This window comes from Nannospalax galili, unplaced genomic scaffold, assembly GCF_000622305.1.
Source record: "Nannospalax galili isolate Female #2095 unplaced genomic scaffold, S.galili_v1.0 scaffold154, whole genome shotgun sequence".
Taxonomy (NCBI): domain Eukaryota; kingdom Metazoa; phylum Chordata; class Mammalia; order Rodentia; family Spalacidae; genus Nannospalax; species Nannospalax galili.
In genome coordinates this window covers 1,069,624-1,092,123 of record NW_008335281.1, presented here as the reverse complement: position 1 = coordinate 1,092,123, position 22,500 = coordinate 1,069,624, and the positions used below count along the sequence as shown (strand labels likewise).

Here is a 22,500-nt window from a genome sequence, read left to right as displayed (position 1 = left end):
TGGCTTGCTCCCCTGGCCCCTGCTCAGCCTGCTTTCTTGTGCAACACAGGCCCACCTGCCCAGGGGTGGCACCACCCACAGTGGGCTGGGCCCTCCCACATCTCTCATCAAGAAGATGCCCCGCAGACATGGCCACAGGCCAGTCCAATAGAGGCAATTCCCCAACTGACTGTCCCTCAACCCAGGTGTGTCAAGTTGACACGAAAGCCATCCAGCACAACTACATTTTACTTTAGCTTTCCACATAATCTAAGCATTATCTATCTATTGTCTCTCTTCTGCTGTATAGCCCTCCCTCTTCCCTCCCCTGTTAAAGTACACCCCTCCATTCTCCCCATTTACTTTCCCCTTGACAAGCCTGTGTCCTGCTGTGCCTCTCTCTCAAGCTCCTTCCCCTCTCCCCCATTAGTCCTTTCCATTTTCTGGCTCCTATGATTATATTAGGATACATACTCAACACCTGAGAATTTGGAGCTGGGATTCACAGGTGAAAGCAAACACCCATGGCTTGTTTTTGAGTCTGGGTAACCTCAGGTAAAGCAGTTCCTAGTTCTGTGTGAGATAATCTCTAATAAAACAAATAACGTGTTTATCAGAAGGTTTTTTGGGGGTTTTTTTGAGTGTTTTGAAACAGGGTCTCGTGGCCTTGAGCTCCTGCCCTTCTTGCTTCCTCTCATGTGTTGGGATTACAAGCATGCACTATTGGCCTTGATTATCACAGTTTTTAAAAAATTATCACTATAGGGCCAGCAAGATGGCTCAGTGGGTAAAGGTACTTATATACAAGTCTGGGAACCAAGTTCATTCCCCAGAACCCCATGTAAAGGTGGAAGCAAAGAGCTAGCTCCACAAAGTTGTCCTCTGACCTCTATACACAGGCTCACCACCCCCCATCGCAGACAGACACACATCATCATTATCACCACCACCACCAAGAATTACTGTAATAGACAAAAGGACCACTGGATTATACATTTGAATGAGTGAATTGTATAATATGTGAATTCTGTCTCAGTAAAGGCACTTTTTTAAAAACATGACTATAGAGTGGGAAAAAACATGTTGACCAATGTTTATGCCACTGGGAGTCTCATGTGGAAAGCCGTAGTGGCTTGTGTGTGTGCACTACTGCTACAAACCTTTGCTCATGTGTCTTCAGTAGGAGGCTTCTAATTCAGAGTTTTCTTTTTCCTCAGATTCTTTTTGTGTAGCCCAGGCTGGCCTGGAACTCTAGGTCCTCCTACTTCATCCTCCCAAGTGTTGGAAATCTAGGCCTGTGCCACTGTGGGTAGTTCACAGTACAATGTCTGTGGCCCAGTGAGAACATCTATCTTGATTTTGTTCCTGTTACTGGACTGAGGGCAGAATAGGTGAAACAGTCAGGCGTGCAGAGACATAATACAAGTTGGTTACCCTCACTTCACATACTAACTGGTCAAGGACAAGAAATTAAAGATGAAGGACCAGTCAGAGAGTGCAGGTATTAAGTCAGTTGATGGTGTAAAGAATGAAAAGCTAGTACTTCAGACAAAGGAAAGTTCTAAAAAGGACTTCTTAGAGGAGAAAAGGAACTGGGCTGACCACCAAGGTATGGTACTCCAAAGAGGAGCAAAGTGTGACTTGTTAAAACTGCAGGAAAGCCACATCTGGCCTAGATGAAGATTAAATTAAGAATTGACTAACCCAGCAGCTTTGCAGTAATCTGTGACTTGGTTACCTAGAAATGGGATGTTACCCAAAGTATGGCAGTGAAATCTTGGTGTGCACAAGAGTTCAGAGGAATATAGGGACCAAGAGATGCTTTGTGGCCACCATTGAATTTAAGGCAGCTGATCCAAAGAGGCTGTGACATTACTGGACATTGGAATATTATCTGTAGTGTAAGAGGAAAAGAGCCATTTGATCTGCAACTTCAGGCAAGTGGAGTTAGAAGACCTGAGTTTGAATCCTGCAACCTCTTAATGACTGGTCTCAGGTGTATAGCATTTAAATTTAAATGTCTTGAGTTTCTGTTCTTTCACTGAAACAGTCACAGTAACACCTCACAGGGTTTAGGGGTTATGTGAAATAGTGTTTGACAGAAAGTGCTGTGAATTATTATAAAAGGATCATTCTTTGGGTGATAATGGATGTACACTAGCATCCAGATGAGAGATCCCAGGATGAGGTAAGAACGGTTTCCTAACACTGTGGTAACAAATTACCACAAACTGAATAATAATTTATAACAGACAGTTATTCTACAGGTCTGGATGCCAGAAGTCTGAAACCAGGTTACAGAAGGCGTGGTCCCTTTAGAGTTCTATCTCCATCTTCAAACCCATTCTCTTAAGTGTCTTCTCACCTTTATGTGAGGGCAAGCCAGGTAGTGAACTCATCTTAACTAGTTAGATACAAAGACTTAGTGCATTTTCTGTTATTAATGACAGTGTCACAGTTTTGTCGGCTTTCTGTATGTTCAAGATCAAGGGAATTTACATGGTGGTGGCCTGTTGGCAGAAGACCTAGAATAGCACAGGTTGTCCCAGAGAACATGGGAAACACCCATCCAACTGGCTTCTAGCACACCACTCTTCAACCATTAATTCATTGATCACATGAATGATTTAATCATTCATGAGAGCAGAGCTCTAATCACCTGTTAAGGTCCATCTTTCTCTTAATATTTCATAATGGAGAGTAAATTTCAGTGATTCATGGGAAATAAACCATAACAGACCTCATTTTAGATATGGTCACATCCTGAGAGACTTACGTGGCCATGAATTTTGAGAGGACTCTTTTTCACCCAGTATAGTAGTTGAGAAGTATTTTCTAAATAAACCTAACAGTTGTGTAATTTCTTTTTCAAGAGCACTGGAATTAAGTTGCCTTCATCTGTATTTGCATCAGAGTTTGAGGAAGATGTTGGATTGTTAAATAAAGCAGCTCCAGTTTCAGGTGAATTTAGCTTCTTTAACTTTATATCTGGTAAATTTGTGTTTTCAAAAAGAAACATGATACAGAATTTCTATCCATAATAAAAAGTTGAAGCAATTGATCTGTGTCTAGAATTTAAATAAGAGGACCAGGAGGGAATGTATGTGGCCAACAGCATTTTGTATTATATATCAAATTCTTTGGTCTTTAGAGATCTCATTTTGGAGAAGAATGTGGGAAAATGATTTATGGAGATAAATAAATAATATGAATAAATAAATATAAGGGAATTTTAACATTTGTGTACCCTCTTAACCAAGGTAACAGTGAGGTTCATCATTCTACTTGAACAATAATGTTCCAAAATTTTTCCCAAGAGTATGTGTTTTGTAGAAATCTATTTTATAATCTCAAGGTAAGTTGAAAAGATTGTTTTTAAAGAAAATTTGCATTACCACCATTGTAGTTTCAAACAAGCACAAAGGTCCACAGAAGCAGTATTTGGTATTTTTTCTTAAGTTTTCCTAATTATTGACCAGCACTTTGGCCTTGTAACATTCCTTCATTAGTGAATTCTACAGAGTGACCAGTGTGGAGTAGGGTCTTTGGTTAAACCAGAAGAAAGCATAATCCTTAACCTGAGAGCATTTTTTTCGATATATATTTTTATTGAATTTTTGTACATTTCATATACCTTAATCATATTAGACCCTTTCCTCTATAACCACCACCCCCAAATTCAAGATTTCATGTGTATGTTAAGGCCTGTCAAGTCAAATTTTGTCCCCAGATGTCCCTAGGTGTGCATTCATCCACTGGACCCTGGTCAGCCTATCTAGCATCACTCCCTTAAAAAAGACCAACTCACCCTCACCCAGCAGTGATCAGCTGCTGATAGTTCCTCAGCTAAGGGTTGGGCTTCTTAACCATTTCCCCAGTTTTATGCTGGGTTTTTGTCTGGATTGAGTTTGGGCGGGTCTTGTGCAAGCTGCCACCATTGCTGTTACTGTTAGTTCATATAAGCAAGTTCCCAGAAGCCTGGAAAACCATTTCCTTTCAATCATGTACCACCCCTGGCTCTTAGAATCTTTCTGCCCCATCTTCTGCAATGGTCCCCGAGCCTTGAGTGGGTGAGGTTTAATATAAGAGTCCTATACAGGGACACACACTTCACAGTCTCTTACTCTGCATTTTGGGCCGGTTGTGGCTTTCTGAGCATTTTTTTTGTGAGTTGGAGAGATACTAAATGGGAAATTAGAATTGTGGAACAGGAGAATAAATACAAGGGGTGCAAGACCAGCCTCAGGAAGTAGGCAGGGCTTTCAAGAGAATGTCAGACTTGAGTTCAGAAGATGGAACCAAGGGCTTCACATATCTTGGGCAAGGACTCTACTGCTGAGCAACATCCCATCCCCCACTTAACTTCTTAAGTTAAAGGCAGGTGGAAGAGGGAGGGCTGCATGGAGGGTGGAAAAAGATATCCCAGACGGAAGACTGACGACTTTCAAAACCAAGAGAATGTAAATATCAGACATTGTATACATTTTACCATACCAGAAGGAAGGGAAGGGATTAATAAAAAATGCAGTTGAAGAGTTAAGGCAGGGTTATGTAGCAGACGCTATTGGAGGCCATGTCAAATTAAAAGTTTGAAAACGATTGGGATTGTTTAGAATTCCATAGTGCAAAATTCTGAAAATGTAAAGGTCTCCAGATATTTGAGTTATTTCTAAACATATGAATTTAAGACCTGGTTTCTTCCTGCCGTTAAAAACTTGAGTTTTCTTAAAGCAACAGGTTTTAATAGCATAGTTTCATAGTGGAAATGTTTTTAGCAGTGAATATTGAAGAAGAATGGATTTTATTTTCACTCCATCTACCTAAACTGTACTTAAAAGTTTCTGATTGTTCTCTGCAGTACATAAATAAGATATAGCATATCATATATGAAGTGAATGTATTGTGCTTTCTTTCTGGGAGGAGGGGGATGCTTTGTTTAGTTTGAGGCAGGATCTCATTTAGCTTAGGCTGGCTGAGGACAACCTTGGACTCCCGATCCTGATCCTCCTGCCTCTGCCTCCTGTGTGCTGGGATTAAAGCAATGTACCTTGCTCAGTTTTTCTTTTCCTTTTAGGGCCTCGACTGGATTTTGATCCTGACATTGTTGCAGCTCTTGATGATGATTTTGACTTTGATGATCCAGATAATCTCCTTGAAGATGACTTTATTCTTCAAGCCAATAAGCCAACAGGAGAGGAAGAGGGAATGGACATACCGTATGTAGGGTGCTGCCTTAGTGGGGGGGGGGTAACCCCATTGTAATAGGAAGACAATCTTGAGAACATTTATTCTGAGACTTCTGTATTTTAAAGCAGAAAATAAGTAAATCTGAGACATGCTATCAGTAGATGGGGCTAAAGTCCAAGAATCCTGATTGCCACTTGGCTGTTCTTCTACTGTGCCAGATTGGTCAGGCAGCAGCTCTAGTCCTGCTTCCTCAGGAGTCCTTCCTGAGATAGTCTCCGGTTGTGTAGAAAGTTTCTTTGTTCTCTTTTATTGTTCTGATGGATAATTTAAGACTTGTTGGCTTTAGAAAATCTGAGCGTGAAGACAGTGAGTGGGAAGATGTGAACGATGAGGAATGGAGTGGGAGCAGCAATGACTGTGGTTCCGCAGGGCCACTGTCAGATGGAGGTGACATGTCTGTCCCTGGTTCCCCTCATGAAGCCATCAGAAAGCACTTGTTTTGGGAAGAGGAAACCAAAAGCCGCTTCACAGAGTATTCTATGACTTCTTCAGTCATGCGGAGAAATGAACAACTAACTCTTCATGATGAGCGGTTTGAGAAGGTGAGGTCCTCAGGGAAGGATGTTTTAATATGGTCTCCTGGTGAAGAGAGTTTGGAACCCAAAACTAAGACTTTTAGGGTTAGAACAACCTATCTCATTAAGACAGAGCATAACCACATCCTAATTTGGATTCTGAAAAGAATATGTCATGGGTCCCAAGAGTTGACAGATGAAACATCCTGACTTCTCTCTTTGAGGTTTGCTGTTTCGATTTTGCATCTGACCATAATCTCCAAGGTTTTGCTGTTTTTTCCTAAGGATTGGCTTGAATGTAAATAAAATTCCATTTCAGTTCCTCTTGGGACATAACTAACACTAATGAGCAGAAAGGAAGTAAAGTATAAGATACTTAAACCCTGAAGTATGCAACATTTGATTGTCTGTGACAAGCTACTCCTGTTTTACAGTCCTCTGTGCATTGTTCATGCAGATTCTCACCCACAGCATCCTGTGCTGTAGCATTTACCACTGTCTGACACCATCTCTAATGTGCCTGCTGATTAGGTACATTATGTATGGGTGTGTCTTGGACTAGAATATGAGTTCTCTGGGGGCAGAGATTCTCATGTACTTCGTCCACTCGTGCATTTAAACCCCTAAAGTACTGTCTGGTGTATAGTAGGACTTGAAGCTTTTAAAAAATGTTGAGTGAATGAAGGAATGCTTTCTTTTAAAGTGAACTCACTAAACAAGTTCTAACTTTCCTACTATCTCACAAGGTGTTAACCCTCTTTTCTGTCAAGAGAGGCCAGCTGTTACTACAAAAACTCTCACTCATCAGGAAATACAAGTACTCACACAAAGCCTAACAGTGTTAGCTGCATTTGAATAATATAACAAGCACTGTCCAAGAATGAGGAATAGGTTATGTTCAATAACACGCCCTTGTAGCTGCATTACTGAGGTATCTGAAGTTGTCTTCAGAATATTCTGAGATTCTGCCTATATTTTATTTTATTTCTCCCAAGCTGAGTAGAATAACTACTTTTTTTTTTTTTATGTGTTTGAGTGTATTGCTTGCATGTGTGTAGGTGCACCCATGTTGTGCAATGCTCACAGAGGTCAGAAGAAGGCATCACATCCCCTGGAACTGGAGTTATGAACAGTTGTTAGCTACCATGTGGGTGCTGGGAATCAAACCTAGGTCCTCTGCAAGAGCTGTCAGTGCTCTTAACCACTGTGCCATCTCTCCAGCCACTAGAATAATTACTTTTAAATGTGAGTTTGAAAATACTCCCTTAAAATGTCTCCAGTGTGGCTGAAGAGATGGCTCTGTGGTTAAGAGCACTTGATGCTTTTGCAGAGTCTCCAGGTTCGGTGCTTAGCACCCACATAGTGGCTCATGACCATCTTTAACTCCAAGTCTGGAGGCTCAGACACCCTCTTCTGGTCTCTGTAAGCACCAGATATGCACATGGTGCACATACATACATACATACGTGTAAGCAAATACTTGGACAAATTTTAAATGTCTTCTATGCCATTGTCACTGGTTCTCCCTCCCTGCCGGTATCTTATTGGTAGTTGTGATCTTTTTTGTGTGTGTGTCTTTTTGAGACAGGGTCTCCCTGTAGCCCCAGCTGTCCTAGATTCACCATGGAGACCAGGCTGGCCTGGAACTCACAGAGATCCGCCTGCCTCTGCCTTCCGAGTGCTGGCATTAAAGGCATGCGCCACCACGCCCAGCAGTAGTTGTGATCTTTTAATAGTGCTTAAATGTTACGTAGTAGGAATGTAAAAATAACATTAAATACTATAAATAATTAGTACATTTGTTTTTCATGACATCTTTTTCTGTTTGTATTCAAGTTTTATGAACAGTATGATGATGTTGAAATTGGAGCTCTGGATAATGTGGAATTGGAAGGTTCCATTCAGGTAGACAGCAGTCGGCTACAGGAAGTCTTGAATGACTACTACAAGGAGAAAGCAGAGAAGTATGGCCATTTCTCTTAGTTCAGCTGCTTTGTTTTCCTACCTCCAAAAATAACTGATTTGTGCGGAAAGATCCACCTAGTCAAGAGTCCATTGTTAGAGAACTTGCTCTTGACTTGAGCTCAGATAAGAAACATGAAGAGACTTGGGAGTTGGAGAGTGATGTGGTATTTCTAGCCTCAGGCTGAAGAATTACTCCAGCTTGAAAGGATCTGTTTTCTTCATTTTTCTGAAATGCTGGGTATTCCAAAAGTGGATAGTTAGGGATAATAGATAAGCTTCTCGCCAGTTGGATTAGCAGAACTGACCAGTGAATTATTTCATCAGTTCAGTGTCTGTATCAGCATGATTCTCATCTGAGAGAAGCTGATGAGGTATTTAAGTCTGCCTAGAAGATCCTATTCCATACAGCTCCCACAGCAGGAAAGGAGCCACACACGGAGTGAAATATGTGCATATTTTGGAGAGATTGCGGGGGGAGGGGTAGTGCATTTCGAAGCTTTAAAGAAGTATCTTCTTAGGAAATATGCCTTCTTGTCTAATATATAGCCTTGCTAAGATGAGCTAGATCTGCCCTATCAGCAGAGTGAATGTCCAAAACCCACTGGAAGTAGGGAACAGGATCTGAAAAGGTGCTCTTGTCTCCATAGCTGTCTTAGTTACAGGCAGTATACTAATGCTTCTTTTTTAATCTTCTTTTCATTTTTTAAAACTCACCCAAAGTTGTGTAAAATTGAACACTCTTGAACCTTTTGAGCATCAAGATTTGCCAGCGACTGCACTTGATGAGTCTGAACAGGAAGAGATTATTACTGTAGTTCTTGAAGAAGCCAAAGAGAAGTGGGACTGCGAGTCCATTTGCAGTAAGTGTCTCATTGACCTCCCTGTTGCCAAAAGTATGAAAGTAATTTTAAACTTATCCTGAAAAAGTAGATTTTAGTAGAAGATAAACTTTTAGGAAATTTGTGAGAAGGCTTTAGAAAGAGTAATGTTCCTATTACTGAGTTGCAAATAATTTCAGGACATTTTTAAGAGAGACTCTAGTGTTATTTTCACACTGTGAAGCCACCAAGGCTGGGAATATAGTGTGAACTGTGTAATGTTTTTACTGAACTTAAAACTACTTAAGTGACACACGATTTTCTTTTTTAAGGTACATACTCAAATTTATACAACCATCCACAGCTTATCAAATATGAACCAAAGGTAAGCCTATGTGTCCTGGGGTTTCTTGGATGAGAAGGGGCTGGAAAGATGACTCCGTGGTTAAGAGCTGATCTTGTTCTTCCAGAGGACCTGAGTTCAGTTCCGAGTACCCACATCAGTTGCCTCACAGTGCCTTTAACTCCAGTTCCAAGGGATCTGATGCCTCCTGGCCTCTTGGCACCTACACACACATGGTTTATACTCAGACAGACACAAAAATAAATCTTAAAAAAAAAGGAGATAACCATTTTCTCACAGTAACTCATCCCTTTGTGCCTGGTCGTGCTGTTAGCAGCACCAGTGGTGTGTGAGCTACTTTAATAGCAATGGACAATAACCCTAGTGCTGTTGGTTTTTGTTTTTCAGCCCAAACAAATCCACCTATCTTCTAAAACAGGAATACCCCTAGATGTCTTACCAAAGAAAGGACTGACAGCAAAGCAGGTTGAGCGAATGCAAATGATCAATGGCAGTGATCTCCCCAAGGTGTCAACCCAGCCACGCTGTAAAAACGAAAGCAGAGAAGATAAAAGAGCAAGAAAGCAAGCCATAAAGGAGGAGCGCAAGGTAAAATGCACCTTCCAAATGTGGGGTTCAAAAGAACGGGTGGGAGAAGGTGTCAGTTTCCTTTGGTGTAAGCTGTCTGTCCATTAAAGACGTGAGTAACCTGAAGATGCCCTTATACAGGAACGGAGGGTGGAGAAGAAAGCTAACAAATTAGCATTCAAGCTGGAGAAAAGAAGACAAGAAAAGGAGCTGCTGAACCTGAAGAAGAATGTGGAGGGCCTGAAGCTGTAGGCAGGCGAACATGGGGAAAGGAGTCAAGTCCCTTTTAGACGGTCTTCGTTATGTTCAGTAATCAGCCAGCGTCTTCAGAGAGGGAAACTTGTCCCTGCCATTCTTACAGGCAGATACGAAGAGAAAAACAGTGTTTGTATTATTTTTTTACAAGCAAGCTTCTCTTCTCAGCTGTCTTGTAAATACTGTAATGTTTTAAGTTTAATATTATAAACTTATATTTGCTGAAGTAAATGACTTCATGAAACCAAAATGTTTGGATCAATAAAAGGAAAATGTCTTCTTAGCTTGAATGGAATTGGTGTGCTCATCTGTTTGTGTGGTTGTCATAGCTGTTTTTTGCAGATGTTCTCAAATATTTCTTTGAAACCGCTCCACGCCTTTTCAGGAATTACATGGTTTAATTTGCTGTATGTAGAAAAGTGGCCTGGTTAAGCTCAGTTTGGAAACGGTGGTGTATTCTGTTCGGTGAGAAGAGTTCTCCTGAGACGATTCCACGGGGAAGAAGCTGAGTTTTCCCTTGTTGTATACAAAGGACTCTTTCAGACATCAGCAGAGCTGAATTATTACAGTTGTCAGAATTCCTATTTCCTGTTATATTACCAGATGACTCCCCTTTGGGATTCAGGAACAGCAAACTCAAGAAACAACAGTTGGAGTAATCAAGAAAATTTTGGCATTAATGAATCCCCTAGCTCAAAATCAGAAATATTTACTGCATTTGCGACTGGAAAGCTTGTCTTTTTCAACATTATTTAATGTTTGGAACCATTCAGAATTCATTAAAATACATATTCAAAATTTTCCTGGTTTCAATGAGATGTTCCTGTTTTAACATCTACAAACTGAAGGTTTAGGCAGTGATTCCCTTTCAATTTTTCATTATTTGGTAAACTGTGACTTCATAGTGGACTTTGCTCATGTGCCTCTGACCAGTGTGGTGGTAACTGCTGTTGGTTCAGAGTAATGAGTAAAATGGCCGAGGCACAGCTGTTTGAGACAGGTGAGCTGTGTTTGATGCCTTAAGTTTTTAGCAATGTCTTCATCTGTTACTATCTTCCATAGCTGGTAGGTGTTATCTTGTTCCGCTAAGTTTTATTAACTAAAAGCTCAATTGTATCTTTTGGAGTCATAAAAAACAAAAACATTGTTAAATGTCCCTAGAGTTGGTCATTGTGGAAATAGGATACTGAGTGTATACTTAAATTCCAGCCTGCAGAAGCAAGGGGTCAGTTGATGGTTTGTTTATGTGAATACTGAGAATATAAACTCTAAATGAAAGGACCATTTATTATGTTGACAATCTCAACAGAAGTTTGTCCCAGCCAACGGGAGTCACGGGCACTGGGTGTTACTTTGCCCTGTGCTATTCAAATTCATCCATTTTGCAATTAAGAGACTGTGACTCAGCCACAAGTCTTGAGAATCATACTGTGATTTAAGCTGATTACGTTTAAAAATTCTAACTTTACTCTGGAGAACAATTTCGTAGTAGCAAGTAAGTTTGCTAATACTCTGTTTTAGTCCCTCTGCACACACTAGACCTGAACTCAGACACCCAATATTTTACTTATCTGTAAACAATGTTGGAAACTGAACGTATAAGCCCCATGCTAAATGTTAGGTAATAGAGATAAGAGGGCTTTTGCCTTCAAGAACTGCTTGGTTGGAGGCAAAACAGATAAGTGGTGATGCTGTCTCTGTGGTAAGCACCACTTGTGAGAGGACCTTGGTACTCACTGTTCCCTTGAAGTCTTAACTGCAGATAAGCCTTCCACAAGGTTGGTGCTTGGTCGTCACCTTCCTATATGTTGTGCACTGAGCGTGTGTTTAAAAAAATAGCATACCCTCCTCCCCAGCATTTTTCATTCTCTGGTGTTTAGTTCTCTACCTGTGTACAAGACTTTCTGTTTTATTCTTCTGACTAGAGCAAAGTTGGAGGACAGGAAAATTTTTTCAGATAAGGTCTCACTGTGTAGCTCTGGCTGACCTGGAACTTGATATGTAGATCAGGCTGACATCACACTCAGAGATTCACTTGCCTCTGTCCTCTAGTGCTGGGATTGCAAACATGTGCCACCACTCCCAGCATATTAGAAACTTGTTTACCCTTTGTCCAAACCAGCCCCTAGTAGTGTTAAGGAGTGTGTATATACTCCTTATGTACGTATAGGGTAAGACATTTCAGAAAAGGATGGCTTAAACTTGGGAGTTCAGTCATTACCCAAAACCCAGCAAGAAGAAAGGCTTGAGGCATCCCCAGGTTAGGAGTCATGAAGAATTTTCCTACTGGATTGAAAAAAAAAAAAAAAATTGCTGTGGCCATCGGTGCCACATGAAGGGGTCAAGTGACAACTTTGTGGAGGTCCCTCCTTCCACTTTACATCAGTTCCAGGGCCTGAACTTGGGTTGTTGAGCTTTTGTTGCAAGCACTTTTATCCACCGAGCCACCTCACTGGCCCTGCCTACTGAATTTTAGACTTGTTTTGTAACTTTTCAAACTATTCTTGTTGTATCTTTTGGTGCTACTGTTCTAAGTCAGTATCTGCCATTTGTATGTGACTTGGGTTGCACTGTGTACCATATCTGCAACCTTCATTGTGCTGTCGTCACAGCACCTCAGTTGAGAGCCACTCCAGTGCTCTCCAGCTTGTATTTTCAGTGCTTTTCATATGTTCACAGTGGTTTGCTTTAGCATCCATGTTTGATTTAAAGGGCAGGGCACGTAAATGCCTAGAGAGAGGATGTGTGTCTACCAGGGTTCAAACAACTTTCCTCTTGGTGCCTTCGTAATCTTCCTCTCATTCACCCTGCCCCAATTACAGAAGTGCGTGCTGCTTCAGGGTTCCTATGACTTAAGGTTCTGTGTGTGAATCTAGACAGCTCTTAGTTCTCCCCTACCTGGGAAGGGGAAGTATATTCTCATTAAGTTACCACGTTGTGTTATCTTCCTTTGTGGCTCTCCATCTCCATGCCCTTTGTCTCTATTATAGCTTCATAGTGGGAAAAGCAAACTAGCTGAGTGTTTTTTCTGTGGTCCTAATTCATGGTCTTCGTTCCTTTTGTTATCTCGTGACTCATTCCTGAAAGAAGATAACTTGAAGCCATTGTGGAAGCTCTTGCTAAAGGGCTATGGGAGATATTGACTTGGATAAATATTTGCATGTCTGGGCTTCAGAGAACCTAAGAATCACTTGACTGTCTTGACATCTGAATGAGAATGTCTTCCTTTTTCTTCTGTTGTAGATGTCTCTAGAAGCATTCTTTCAGCTCAAGAGAATGTCTAAGGCTGAGGACAGTGGCACATGCCATTATTTACATTACACTTAGGAGTCAGAAGGAGGGAGGCAGGAGGATGGCCAGCCTGACTATAGTGAGACCTGTCTAAAAACCAAGGGCTGGGGCTGCAGCTCAGAAGAAAACTTACCTTGGCACACAAGGCCCTAAATTAAGTCTAATCAGAGCAAGATTTGTTTTTAAATTTCATTCTCCCTTTCTATACTTTTAATAAAAATTTTTAATGCAGATCTTTAGAATACTTTTCATTTTTGAAATGTGCTGAGTCTTCTATCAGATGGCTTTTCCTTGTTTTAAAAAATTTCTAAGATGACAAACCATTGTTTACTAACAGCTACCATAATGGCTGGCAAGTATGATTCTAAATAGAGAGGAAAAAAATAGGAGTTGGCATTGTTAAAGAGTATTTTCAATCAAGTTTATATCTTTAAAAAAAATTTTTATTTTATGTGTATGAATGTATTACCGTGCACCTGTGTTGTGCAATGCCCATGGAGGTCAGAAGAGGGCACCAGATCCCCTGGGACTGGAGTTATGGATGGTTGTTAGCCACCACGTGGGTATTGGGACTTGAACCTGGGCCCTCTGCAAGAGCAGTCATGCATGCTTTTAACTGCTGAGCCATCTCATCTCTCCAGCCCCTATTTCTACCTCTCTTAAGGTGTTAAAGAACCTAGGGCCTTCTGCGTATTGTTCAAGCAGGAATTCTACCAGAGCCACAACACTAGCCTGAATAGGTTCTTTTTTCTTTTTTGATCTTATAAAAATCACTAATTTTTAAAATAATGCGTAATTTTTGTAAAAGAAAATGAAAATGCAGAAGCTAAAGAATGTAGTCACCTTTATTTTTACAACTCAGGTGTAGTTAAGGTGTGTGTCTTCCCATTCTTTTTGTAAATAAGTAAATCAATTAAATTTTTTCTGTATTATTCTCCCACAAATCCTTTTGTACTTGTTTGTTGGCCGATTAGTTGGTTGGTTTATTTTTCTTTTATTTTCTTTTGTTTTTTAGACAAAATCTCAATCTGTAGCCCATGGTGGCCTTGAGCTAGAGGCAGTCCTGCCTCTGCCACCCAAGTGCTAGCATCACACGAGTGAATCATTACACCCAGCTCCACAAATCATTTTTAATTGCTGTGTTCCTGTTCAGTCAGCAGCCCATTTCTGAAAAAGGCCACATGGCATGCTTTTTCGCTTTTGCAGGTCATGTTTCTTCTGCTGAAACTACACAACTCTGCTTGCACTGTGAAAGCAACAATATACACTATGTAAACAAATGAGCATGGTCCATTCCCAAAAAAACTGTTTTCAGCAGTTCCAGATGTGGCTCACAGCCTGCAGTTCGCTCACTCCTCTATATTTTTAAATGTTTCATTTTGACAACAATCATATATAGTTTAATAAAAAGCAATATAGCAAAGAGATCCCTTGCACCCTTAACCCAGTTTTCCAAGTTGCTTCTGATGTAACTGTAGTATGTCAAAACTAGTGGATGTCATTGGTAACAGAATGTGCTCACAGCTCTCTGCCATCTTACAACATGCATAGCCACCACCAACAATGAAGACTCAGATCTACTCCATCACACAAAGATTGCTCGCCACCAACTTCCTCACCCACCAACCATGACTACACCTCAAAAATAATGTTTTCCATCTCTGTCATTTTACCATTTTGAGAATGTTATACAAGTGAAATCATGTAGTGTGTCACTTTCTGAAAGTGGCTTTATTTCATGCAGCATTGAGCTCCTTCTAGGTATTTTTATGGATCAACAGTATTTTTTACTATGTAGACCAGGCTCGCCTTGAACTCACAAAGATCTGCCTGCCTCTGCCTCTGCCTTTGGAGTGCTGGGATTGAAGGCATATGCCAATTTGTTTCTTGTTTTTTTTTTTTTGTCTTTTTGAGACAGGGTCTCCCTGTAGACCAGGCTGGCCTCGAATTTGCGGAGATCCACCTGCCTCTGCCTCCTGAATACACCACAGTTCATTTAGGCATCTCCCCATTGAAGTGCATTTGGTTGTCTCAAAGGGTTCTTTTAAAATTGTAGCTTTCAGGCCTAGAGAGATGGCTCAGTAGTTAAGAGCACTGGCTTTTAACCAGAAGACCAGAATTCAGTTCCCAGCACCCATGACAGGCTCACAACTGTCTACAATACCAGTTCCAGAATATCCAAGGCCCTCTCCTGGGCTCCGAGGGCTCCTGCACATACACAGCATATACTCAAACATATATAAACATAACTAAAAATAAAAATAAGTCTTAAGAAGATTGTAGCAATCACATCTCCTATGGGTCTCACCATAGAGTGACCAACACTCTGGACCTTGAACTCCATGTATGATTCAGCTGTTCAGACAGATGTTCCTTATAGACAAGCTTCCAAATTGAATGTAGTTCAGAATGGGGTGGTCCATCCATAGCCAACTTTTTAATTGAATCATATCTATTACTTTAAATTCCTTGAACTCAGTGGTACAAACCAAAGGTCATTGATACTCTAGAGGGTTCCAGATGCTTTGCAGATTAACCTGGATATATAAATCTATGGTAGAATTTAATCTTAATCTTTACAGAGACTCTGGTTCAAGTCTCAGGGTTAGTAGCCTCCATCTGTGGTCTGAGAGACATTCTTAACTCATTTTCTCATCTGTTAAAACAGCACTAATCTTGTCTCACAAGGTTACTGTGAGGAGCACATGAAATAACACAAAAAAGGCATTTAGAGAAAAGAAGAAAACCATATCATTATGACATAATATTAATAAAATCATTACCTTCAGTAATGTTTGAGAAAAGCACCTTTGTAATCAGAAGGAGTAGTGTTTAATACCAAGTAAGTATATGGAAAGTTGGGGCAACTTTGCTGAAAATCTTATTTTTAAGATCCAGTTTTATAGTCTGGGAGCCAAAAGGACAGGAGGGAGGGAAATATTCCTGTGGGCCGATGGGTGACCTGTGCTGAAAATACAATAGCAATTAGCAGACGTGAGAAGAAATTGTTTAAATCAACAACGTCTGTATGGCCTGCCATCTGCTTCCTGTTAAGAAGGCCTTCCTCTTTCAAATTTTTTCCCACTTGGTTTCCATGACCCTGTTCTTTTCTGCTTCTCCTGGCTCACCACCATCATTTTCTTGGCCTTAAATGCAAGTTTCCCTAAGGATCCTCTCTGTTCTGCTCTTTCCATGACTGCTTCCCTGGCAGTATCACGCTTTACTTCATTCCTCAAAACCTACATCTGTGTCCCTGACCCTGACCTTCCTCATTTCTATCCTGCTGGCTGAACGACTCTATTTAAACTCAGTATTTCCAAAGCTGAGGTCATTTTTCTTCCTAAGATGGCCTTTCTTTTCAAACTCCCTACTCTATCCACAGCCTCGCTGTCTCCTCAGGCATTTTGCTTGTAAATTTAGTGAGGTCCCCAAATATTCACTCTCTCTCTCTCTCTCTCTCTCTCTCTCTCTCTCTCTCTCCACATTTCCTCCTCATCACCACCTCAGTTTTTAAGTGACTTCCTGTCCATCTTCGCTTTTGTCTGAGTTGTCCACAGTTCTGCTGAGGTTCTCAAGACAACCTCAGCCCCTGACTGCTCCCCTTACCTGTGGAGGAAAAAAACTTCAGTTATTCCAATATAAAATCCCTATACTCAGACCTGAAATTTTTTTTAACCCTTACATACTCAAATCTAGATGAACCAAAAGAAAGTAACAAAAGTTGATACTGTTAAAAGTCCATGGTACTTTGCTTTTCTCTAAGTTAGAGTAACTTATCTCTTAGTAGTTTATCTTCCCATTTTCTGTCCTTTTTCAGTGGACCTGTGTGTGAGTTTCTTTCAGTATTTCTGAACAGTTACAGACAGCCAATATTTAATATGGATTAAATAATCCATATTATTTGTGGTCCTCAGGTAGAGACCCAATTGTTTTTCATTTTAAATTTATGTGCATGATTGTTTTGCCTGCATGTGTATAAGTGCACCACGTGCATGCTGTGCCTGTGGAGACCAGAAGAGAGCATCAGATCCCCTGGAACTGGAGTTACAGACAGTTGTTAGCTGCCATGTGGGTGCTAAGAACTGAACCTGGGTCTTTTACAAGAGCAGGAGTGGTTCTTAACTGCCAAGCCAACTCTCTAGCCCCAAAACCCAATTTTTGACTTGTAACTTCAAGCAGTGCTTACTGAGCACTTTTTCTTCTTTTAAAAATGTACAGTGTATGTGTGTGTGTGTGTATGTCTGTGTGTGTGGTGTATAGGTGTGTGAGGCATTGGTTACATAGCAAGCACCAAAAGCAGGCCTAAGAGGAATCCCAAAGATGTTGCCATTGGCTCATCGGTGACTTATGTCAAAGTATTAACTTTGTACTTATATTTAATGCATAATTCTCAAGCACTTCATTTACCTACTAAAATCATTACACTGGCTGCCTGGAGGTTATGGAATTTACTCTGGTGAGATGAGAAGTTTATATTAGAAAAGGAAAACCCATGAATTTGCAAAGGATCTTCCCAAGATGAGGAAGCAGTTGGTGGGGAAGGGACACTGAGGATGTCAGGCAACTGAGGTCACCTGCAGTCACTTTACTCTGCCAGGCAATTCCATGAAACTTAACATAATGTGCTCTTGAATCTCATGCAGATGGCAATGAGAAGTTATTTCCCTGTGAAGTCTGTGGAAGATGCTTTGCAGCAGATGTTCTGGTAAACATAGACATTTTGTAGATGTGTTTCATTGGAGTTAAATGAACTGTCAAGTCAGTGACGAGGCAGTGGTGCCAAGATTAAAGACAGATGTGGAGGGGAAGTGAGGGAGAGAAGTACAGAACCTGTGGCTGCCAGGCCCGGAGGACACCAAGGGACTGATGCTGCCACGTTCAAAAGTGACCCTATTAATGACCATCCTCCTGAAATCATGCTCGATGGGATGGTTTTGGCACAGGCAATTCTCCCTTGAGAGGTTTTAGCTCTTCCGCCTTTTCTTAAGCATCAAAAATTCAAATTTCAAGGCCAAAACACCAGGGAAATTAGCTAGTAGAGAGGAATGAGCATTGGGTTTCAAGCATCTGGAAACTTGGCTTGTAGCCGCAAATTTGTCGCTAATTCTGACAAGTCCTCTAACTTTCCTGTTTTCTGCTTTGCCACGTATACAGAACCCTCTGATTTCAAGGGGGTTTTAGACCATTTGAACAAAATAATGCATGGATACAAGCCTGTTCCAAGATCTAATTGTCCAGAGTCAAACTAACTGCATGTCAAGTTCCCAGGCTTTAAAGTTGAACAAAAGTTTGGATTGTTTCAAATTTAGGGGATTAAACAGATGGTAGACCCCAGTACTGTAAAGAGATTCCTAAGAAAGATGACTTTTAAAAAAGAAACTATAAATTGATATTGCAATCATTGGAACATTTCAGATCATATGAAGTTCCATTAAACTTAGAAGATTTGAAGTGTAAGCCTAACAACACTTGCGGACTCCAAAATGAGATTGTAGGTTTATTACTATTATTATTATTATTATTTTATTTTTATTATTTTGCTCTTTTTGACACACAGTCTCCCTGTAGCCCCAGCTGGCCTGGAACTCTCTATATAGACCAGGCTGGCATTGAACCCAAGATAGTGTATACATGTGTGTATGCATGTTTTACATATAAAAATGCTATAAACAACATGCTTATCTCATTGCAAATAATGAAATTATTTAAAATTGTGTGTGTGTGTGTGTGTGTGTGTGTGTGTGTGTGCTATTCTAGTTAAACTGTGATTAAAGCTCTGATACTATTAGGAAAGCTCATGAGGGCCTGTTGTAGCCCAGTAACCCACCAGCTCACTATTAACTTTGCCAGGGAGCTGTTCTCATGAAAAGAGAGATCACTAAATGTCAAGTATGTTTCCCATTCTCTGACTTTCACCTGCTAAGCCTAGCTCTAAGCTGTTCAGAACATTTGATCAAGAGATCTGGTATCTCTCCTGTGATTTAACATGGATAACTTGTTTTCAGGAAGGTGCATTGATTTTTATAGATCTTGTGTTTTGTTGAGTCTAGACAAAGCAATTGTGTAAATGGTAGCTATGATGTGTATGTATCTACCAAGGAAGAGGACAAAGTTGTTCATGGAATGCCATAGCGACACAGTAGTCAGCTGCCTCGGTTACTTTTCTGTTGCTGTGATAAAGTACCCTGAACAAAAGCAACTTAAGGAAGAAAGGATTTTGGCTTACAGTTCTAGAGGGATAGAGTTCATCATGATGGGGAGGGTGTAGAGGCAAGGGCAAGAAGGTGGCTGATCATGCTTTTTCTGCACAGAGAAAGCAGAGTGAGCAAACAGGAAATAAAGCCAGGCTATAAACCCTCAAAGCCTGCCCCAGTGATGTACTTTCTCCAGCAAGGCTTCCAAAGAAGCACCACCAACTGAGGACCAGGTGTTCAAATACTCAAGCCTATTGGGGACAGTTCTCATTCAAACTACCACACCAACTTCATGGGTTTGGGTGGGGGGCTATGTTGAGACAGAGTCTCCCAGTAGTCCCAGCTGGACTAGAATTTATGTATACCAGGCTGGCCTCAATCTCACAGGTATCTTCCTGCCTCTGCTTTCCAAGTACTGGGATTAAAGATGTGAGCCACCACAAGTAGCCACACCAACTTTATCAAGTGATACCCAAGCAGAGCCCTGAGTATTTCCCAGTTTTTGTGTCAGAAATGTTGAATATTTTTTAAAAACTACTAGCCAGCATCTACAGCATAGACAAAATTCCTGAGATAATCACATTATAAACAAAAAAGACCTCTTTTGTCTCATAGTTTTGGAAGTTCCAGTTCATGGTCATTTGGCCCTGTCACTTTGGTCCTGTGGATAAATGTATGTTGTGGCAGAGAAAACATGTGAAGGAGAAAAACCTTTCTCCCCATAGCTAGTAAGCAAAAGATCGTGAGAAAGAAGAGGCCCTGGTGCCATTGTTCCATCTAGTTTCCAATGTTCTAAAAGCCTCCCACTAAGGACTCATATCTTTTTGTTGTTTTGGTTTGGTTTGATTTGGTTTGGTTTTGAGACAGGGTGTCATTATGCAGCCCAGGCTGACTCTGCACTCACAATCTTCCAGCCTTACCTCTGCAGTCCTGAAATCACAAGCCCACACCACCACAGCCAGCTTAGTCCTCATCTCTTAAAGGATCCACAGCTCTAAAGGGCTTTTATTGTCTTTGCCTACATACAGCATTGAACTATGTGTAACGTGGTTGAGGATAGTCAATAGATTTGTTCTTCTATGGTCTAAAGTTAGAGAATGGACTAAGTTCTGCAGATTTTCCAGTCACTTCTGTGGGGGCTAAGCACTGAGTCATAAAAACTGTGTGATTGTGTACATTTTCAAGATGTAATCCTCACCCTTCCTTGTCTAGGAAAGACATGGACCAATATGTAGAAAACTCTTCAACAAAAGGCGCAAGACTTTCAGTTCCTTAAAGCAAAGATTGCAGGGAACAGATATTCCCTCCTTGAGTAAGGCTCTTCAGCTCAAGGTATGGTCTTCTTCTTTATTTCACCCCATTATACTAAGTCCATGTAAGCCCATTTCTTGGCTCTCTAATTTCATTTTTTGCTTGATAAGGCAGTTTAATGTCATTTAAATTTAATCCACCTTTACTGCTTTCTGTATAATCTTACTTAGATTTCCAAATAAATTTCAGATACTTTCCAGATGTGGCAAAAGAATTCTGTTTATATTTTCATTAAAGTGACTTTAAATCTAGAAATTAACTTGGGAAGGAAGTTACTTTTTTCTTTTTCTGTTTTTGAGATAGGGTTTCACTATATACTCTGGCTAGCCTTGAGCTGACTATGTATCCCAACTGTCCTCAAGCTCATGGTCCTCCTGCCTCAGCTTCCCCAGTACTAGGATTACAGGTGTTTGGCACTGTACCAGTAAGAAAGTTAACTTTGGACTGGTGAGATGGCTCAGTGGGTAAAGGCACCTGCCCCCAAGCCTGACGACCTGAGTTTAATTCCCAGGGACCTACATGGTGGAAGGAGAGAACCAACTTTCTCAGGTTGTCCTCTGGCTTCTACATTGCTGTGATACATGTAAACTTTTTCCAGTGTTAGTCTCATAAAGTAACAATGAAAGCTATACAGTTTATGTGATCCATGGCCTTCTTTACTCAAAAAATACAATAAATAAATAAATAAAAATAAAGTCATTTAAAATGTATAAGAAAGTCACCTTTAATCTTGCATTTGTCTAAACTTTTAATGATTTGATTCTCTGATTTTTATTTTGTGTTTTTTCTCAATATTATGACTTGAAATTTTCACAGTTGTAGTTTCCAAACCTTTTAAAATAGTTCCTTTGGAGAAAAAGAATTCTCCTCAGTTTTCACAATCCCATTTGCTACAAATTCAAATTCTATCTATTAAAAAAAAAGTAACTGAGTAGCATCTAGTATAGGGTAGTGTATGTCCACTTTGTTTTTTCCAGTCTCTGCCTGTGAGGAAATCGAACTGGAGACAACAGCACGAGGACTTCATCAATGCAATTCAAGCAGCAAAGCAGTGCACTTTAGCTGTTAAAGAAGGCCGGCCTCTTCCACCTCCACCCGCTGCAGCCATCAGCCCAGGTGTGTGGACCCTTGGGTTGCTTTTGAGGCTACAGTTGACTTCTAACCAAATCATTATACTTCCATGTACTAAAAAAGTGACAGTAACAATATCATAGAGGTAATTTTATCAATTATACTGGTAAATATACGTGCAGTATGATTCCCCTTTTCGTCTACTTCACGAAGATTTTGGGTTCCCTCCTAACTGTCTCCCAGTGAGACACAATCATGTTCTGGCAGGCCTATTACATAACTACAGGAGACATCATACACAGCCTTGGAGGCACTGCAGACCCGCAGGGATGGCTGGGGAACAAGAAGCTATGCAGAACAGTCTGAGCAGTTCTACACTCATTCCACAGGGTCCGCTATCTACAGCTCTTTTTCCAGTGTTAATCTCATAAAGTTACAGTTAAATCTGTATGGTTTATGTGATCCATGGCCTTCTTTAGTCCAAGTTTTGTATTTAGAAAGGTTTCAAATCTATAAAAAGAGGAAAGAATAGCACATAGCTTCTGCTGAAATTGGATAATTGTTGGCATTATTACCTCTCTCTCTCTCTCTCTCTCTCTCTCTCTTTCTCTCTCTTTCTCTGCCTCTCACCTCTCTGGAAGAACCTTTTATTTGTTTTTCAAATCCTAGGTACTTTACATTTTCTTATTACACTTATTTATTTTTAGAGGAGGGCACACTGCTATGATGCACATGTGGAGGTCAGAGGACAGCTTATGGGAGTCAGTTCTGTTCTTCAACCTTATGAGTCCTGAGGATGAAACTCAAGTTGTCAAGCTTGGCACATGTACCTTTACCCACTGAACCTTCTTGCCCACCATGGAAGAAACCTTTTAAAAGTTCAATCTCGGACACCAGCCCTTTGTCCTTAACTACATGAGTGT

At 40.6% G+C, this 22,500-nt stretch overlaps 2 protein-coding genes across 2 annotated transcripts in view; both read left to right on the top strand.

Moving 5' to 3' along the window:
• Ltv1 (LTV1 ribosome biogenesis factor) overlaps positions 1–10,000 on the top strand; it is a 22,401-nt gene extending 12,401 nt beyond the window's left edge. Inside the window, exons 4-11 of the mRNA XM_008829812.3 lie at positions 2,853–2,940; positions 5,054–5,195; positions 5,513–5,768; positions 7,578–7,705; positions 8,427–8,566; positions 8,857–8,909; positions 9,276–9,476; positions 9,597–10,000. Of these exons, the coding sequence (XP_008828034.1) occupies positions 2,853–2,940; positions 5,054–5,195; positions 5,513–5,768; positions 7,578–7,705; positions 8,427–8,566; positions 8,857–8,909; positions 9,276–9,476; positions 9,597–9,707 (1,119 nt within the window). The 3' untranslated portion in view covers positions 9,708–10,000. The remainder of the gene's footprint in view (positions 1–2,852; positions 2,941–5,053; positions 5,196–5,512; positions 5,769–7,577; positions 7,706–8,426; positions 8,567–8,856; positions 8,910–9,275; positions 9,477–9,596) is intronic.
• A 682-nt stretch (positions 10,001–10,682) lies between these two features.
• Positions 10,683–22,500, top strand: part of Zc2hc1b (zinc finger C2HC-type containing 1B) — a 37,755-nt gene continuing 25,937 nt past the window's right edge. The window contains exons 1-4 of the mRNA XM_008829831.1: positions 10,683–10,710; positions 17,645–17,706; positions 20,408–20,527; positions 21,484–21,622. Of these exons, the coding sequence (XP_008828053.1) occupies positions 10,683–10,710; positions 17,645–17,706; positions 20,408–20,527; positions 21,484–21,622 (349 nt within the window). The remainder of the gene's footprint in view (positions 10,711–17,644; positions 17,707–20,407; positions 20,528–21,483; positions 21,623–22,500) is intronic.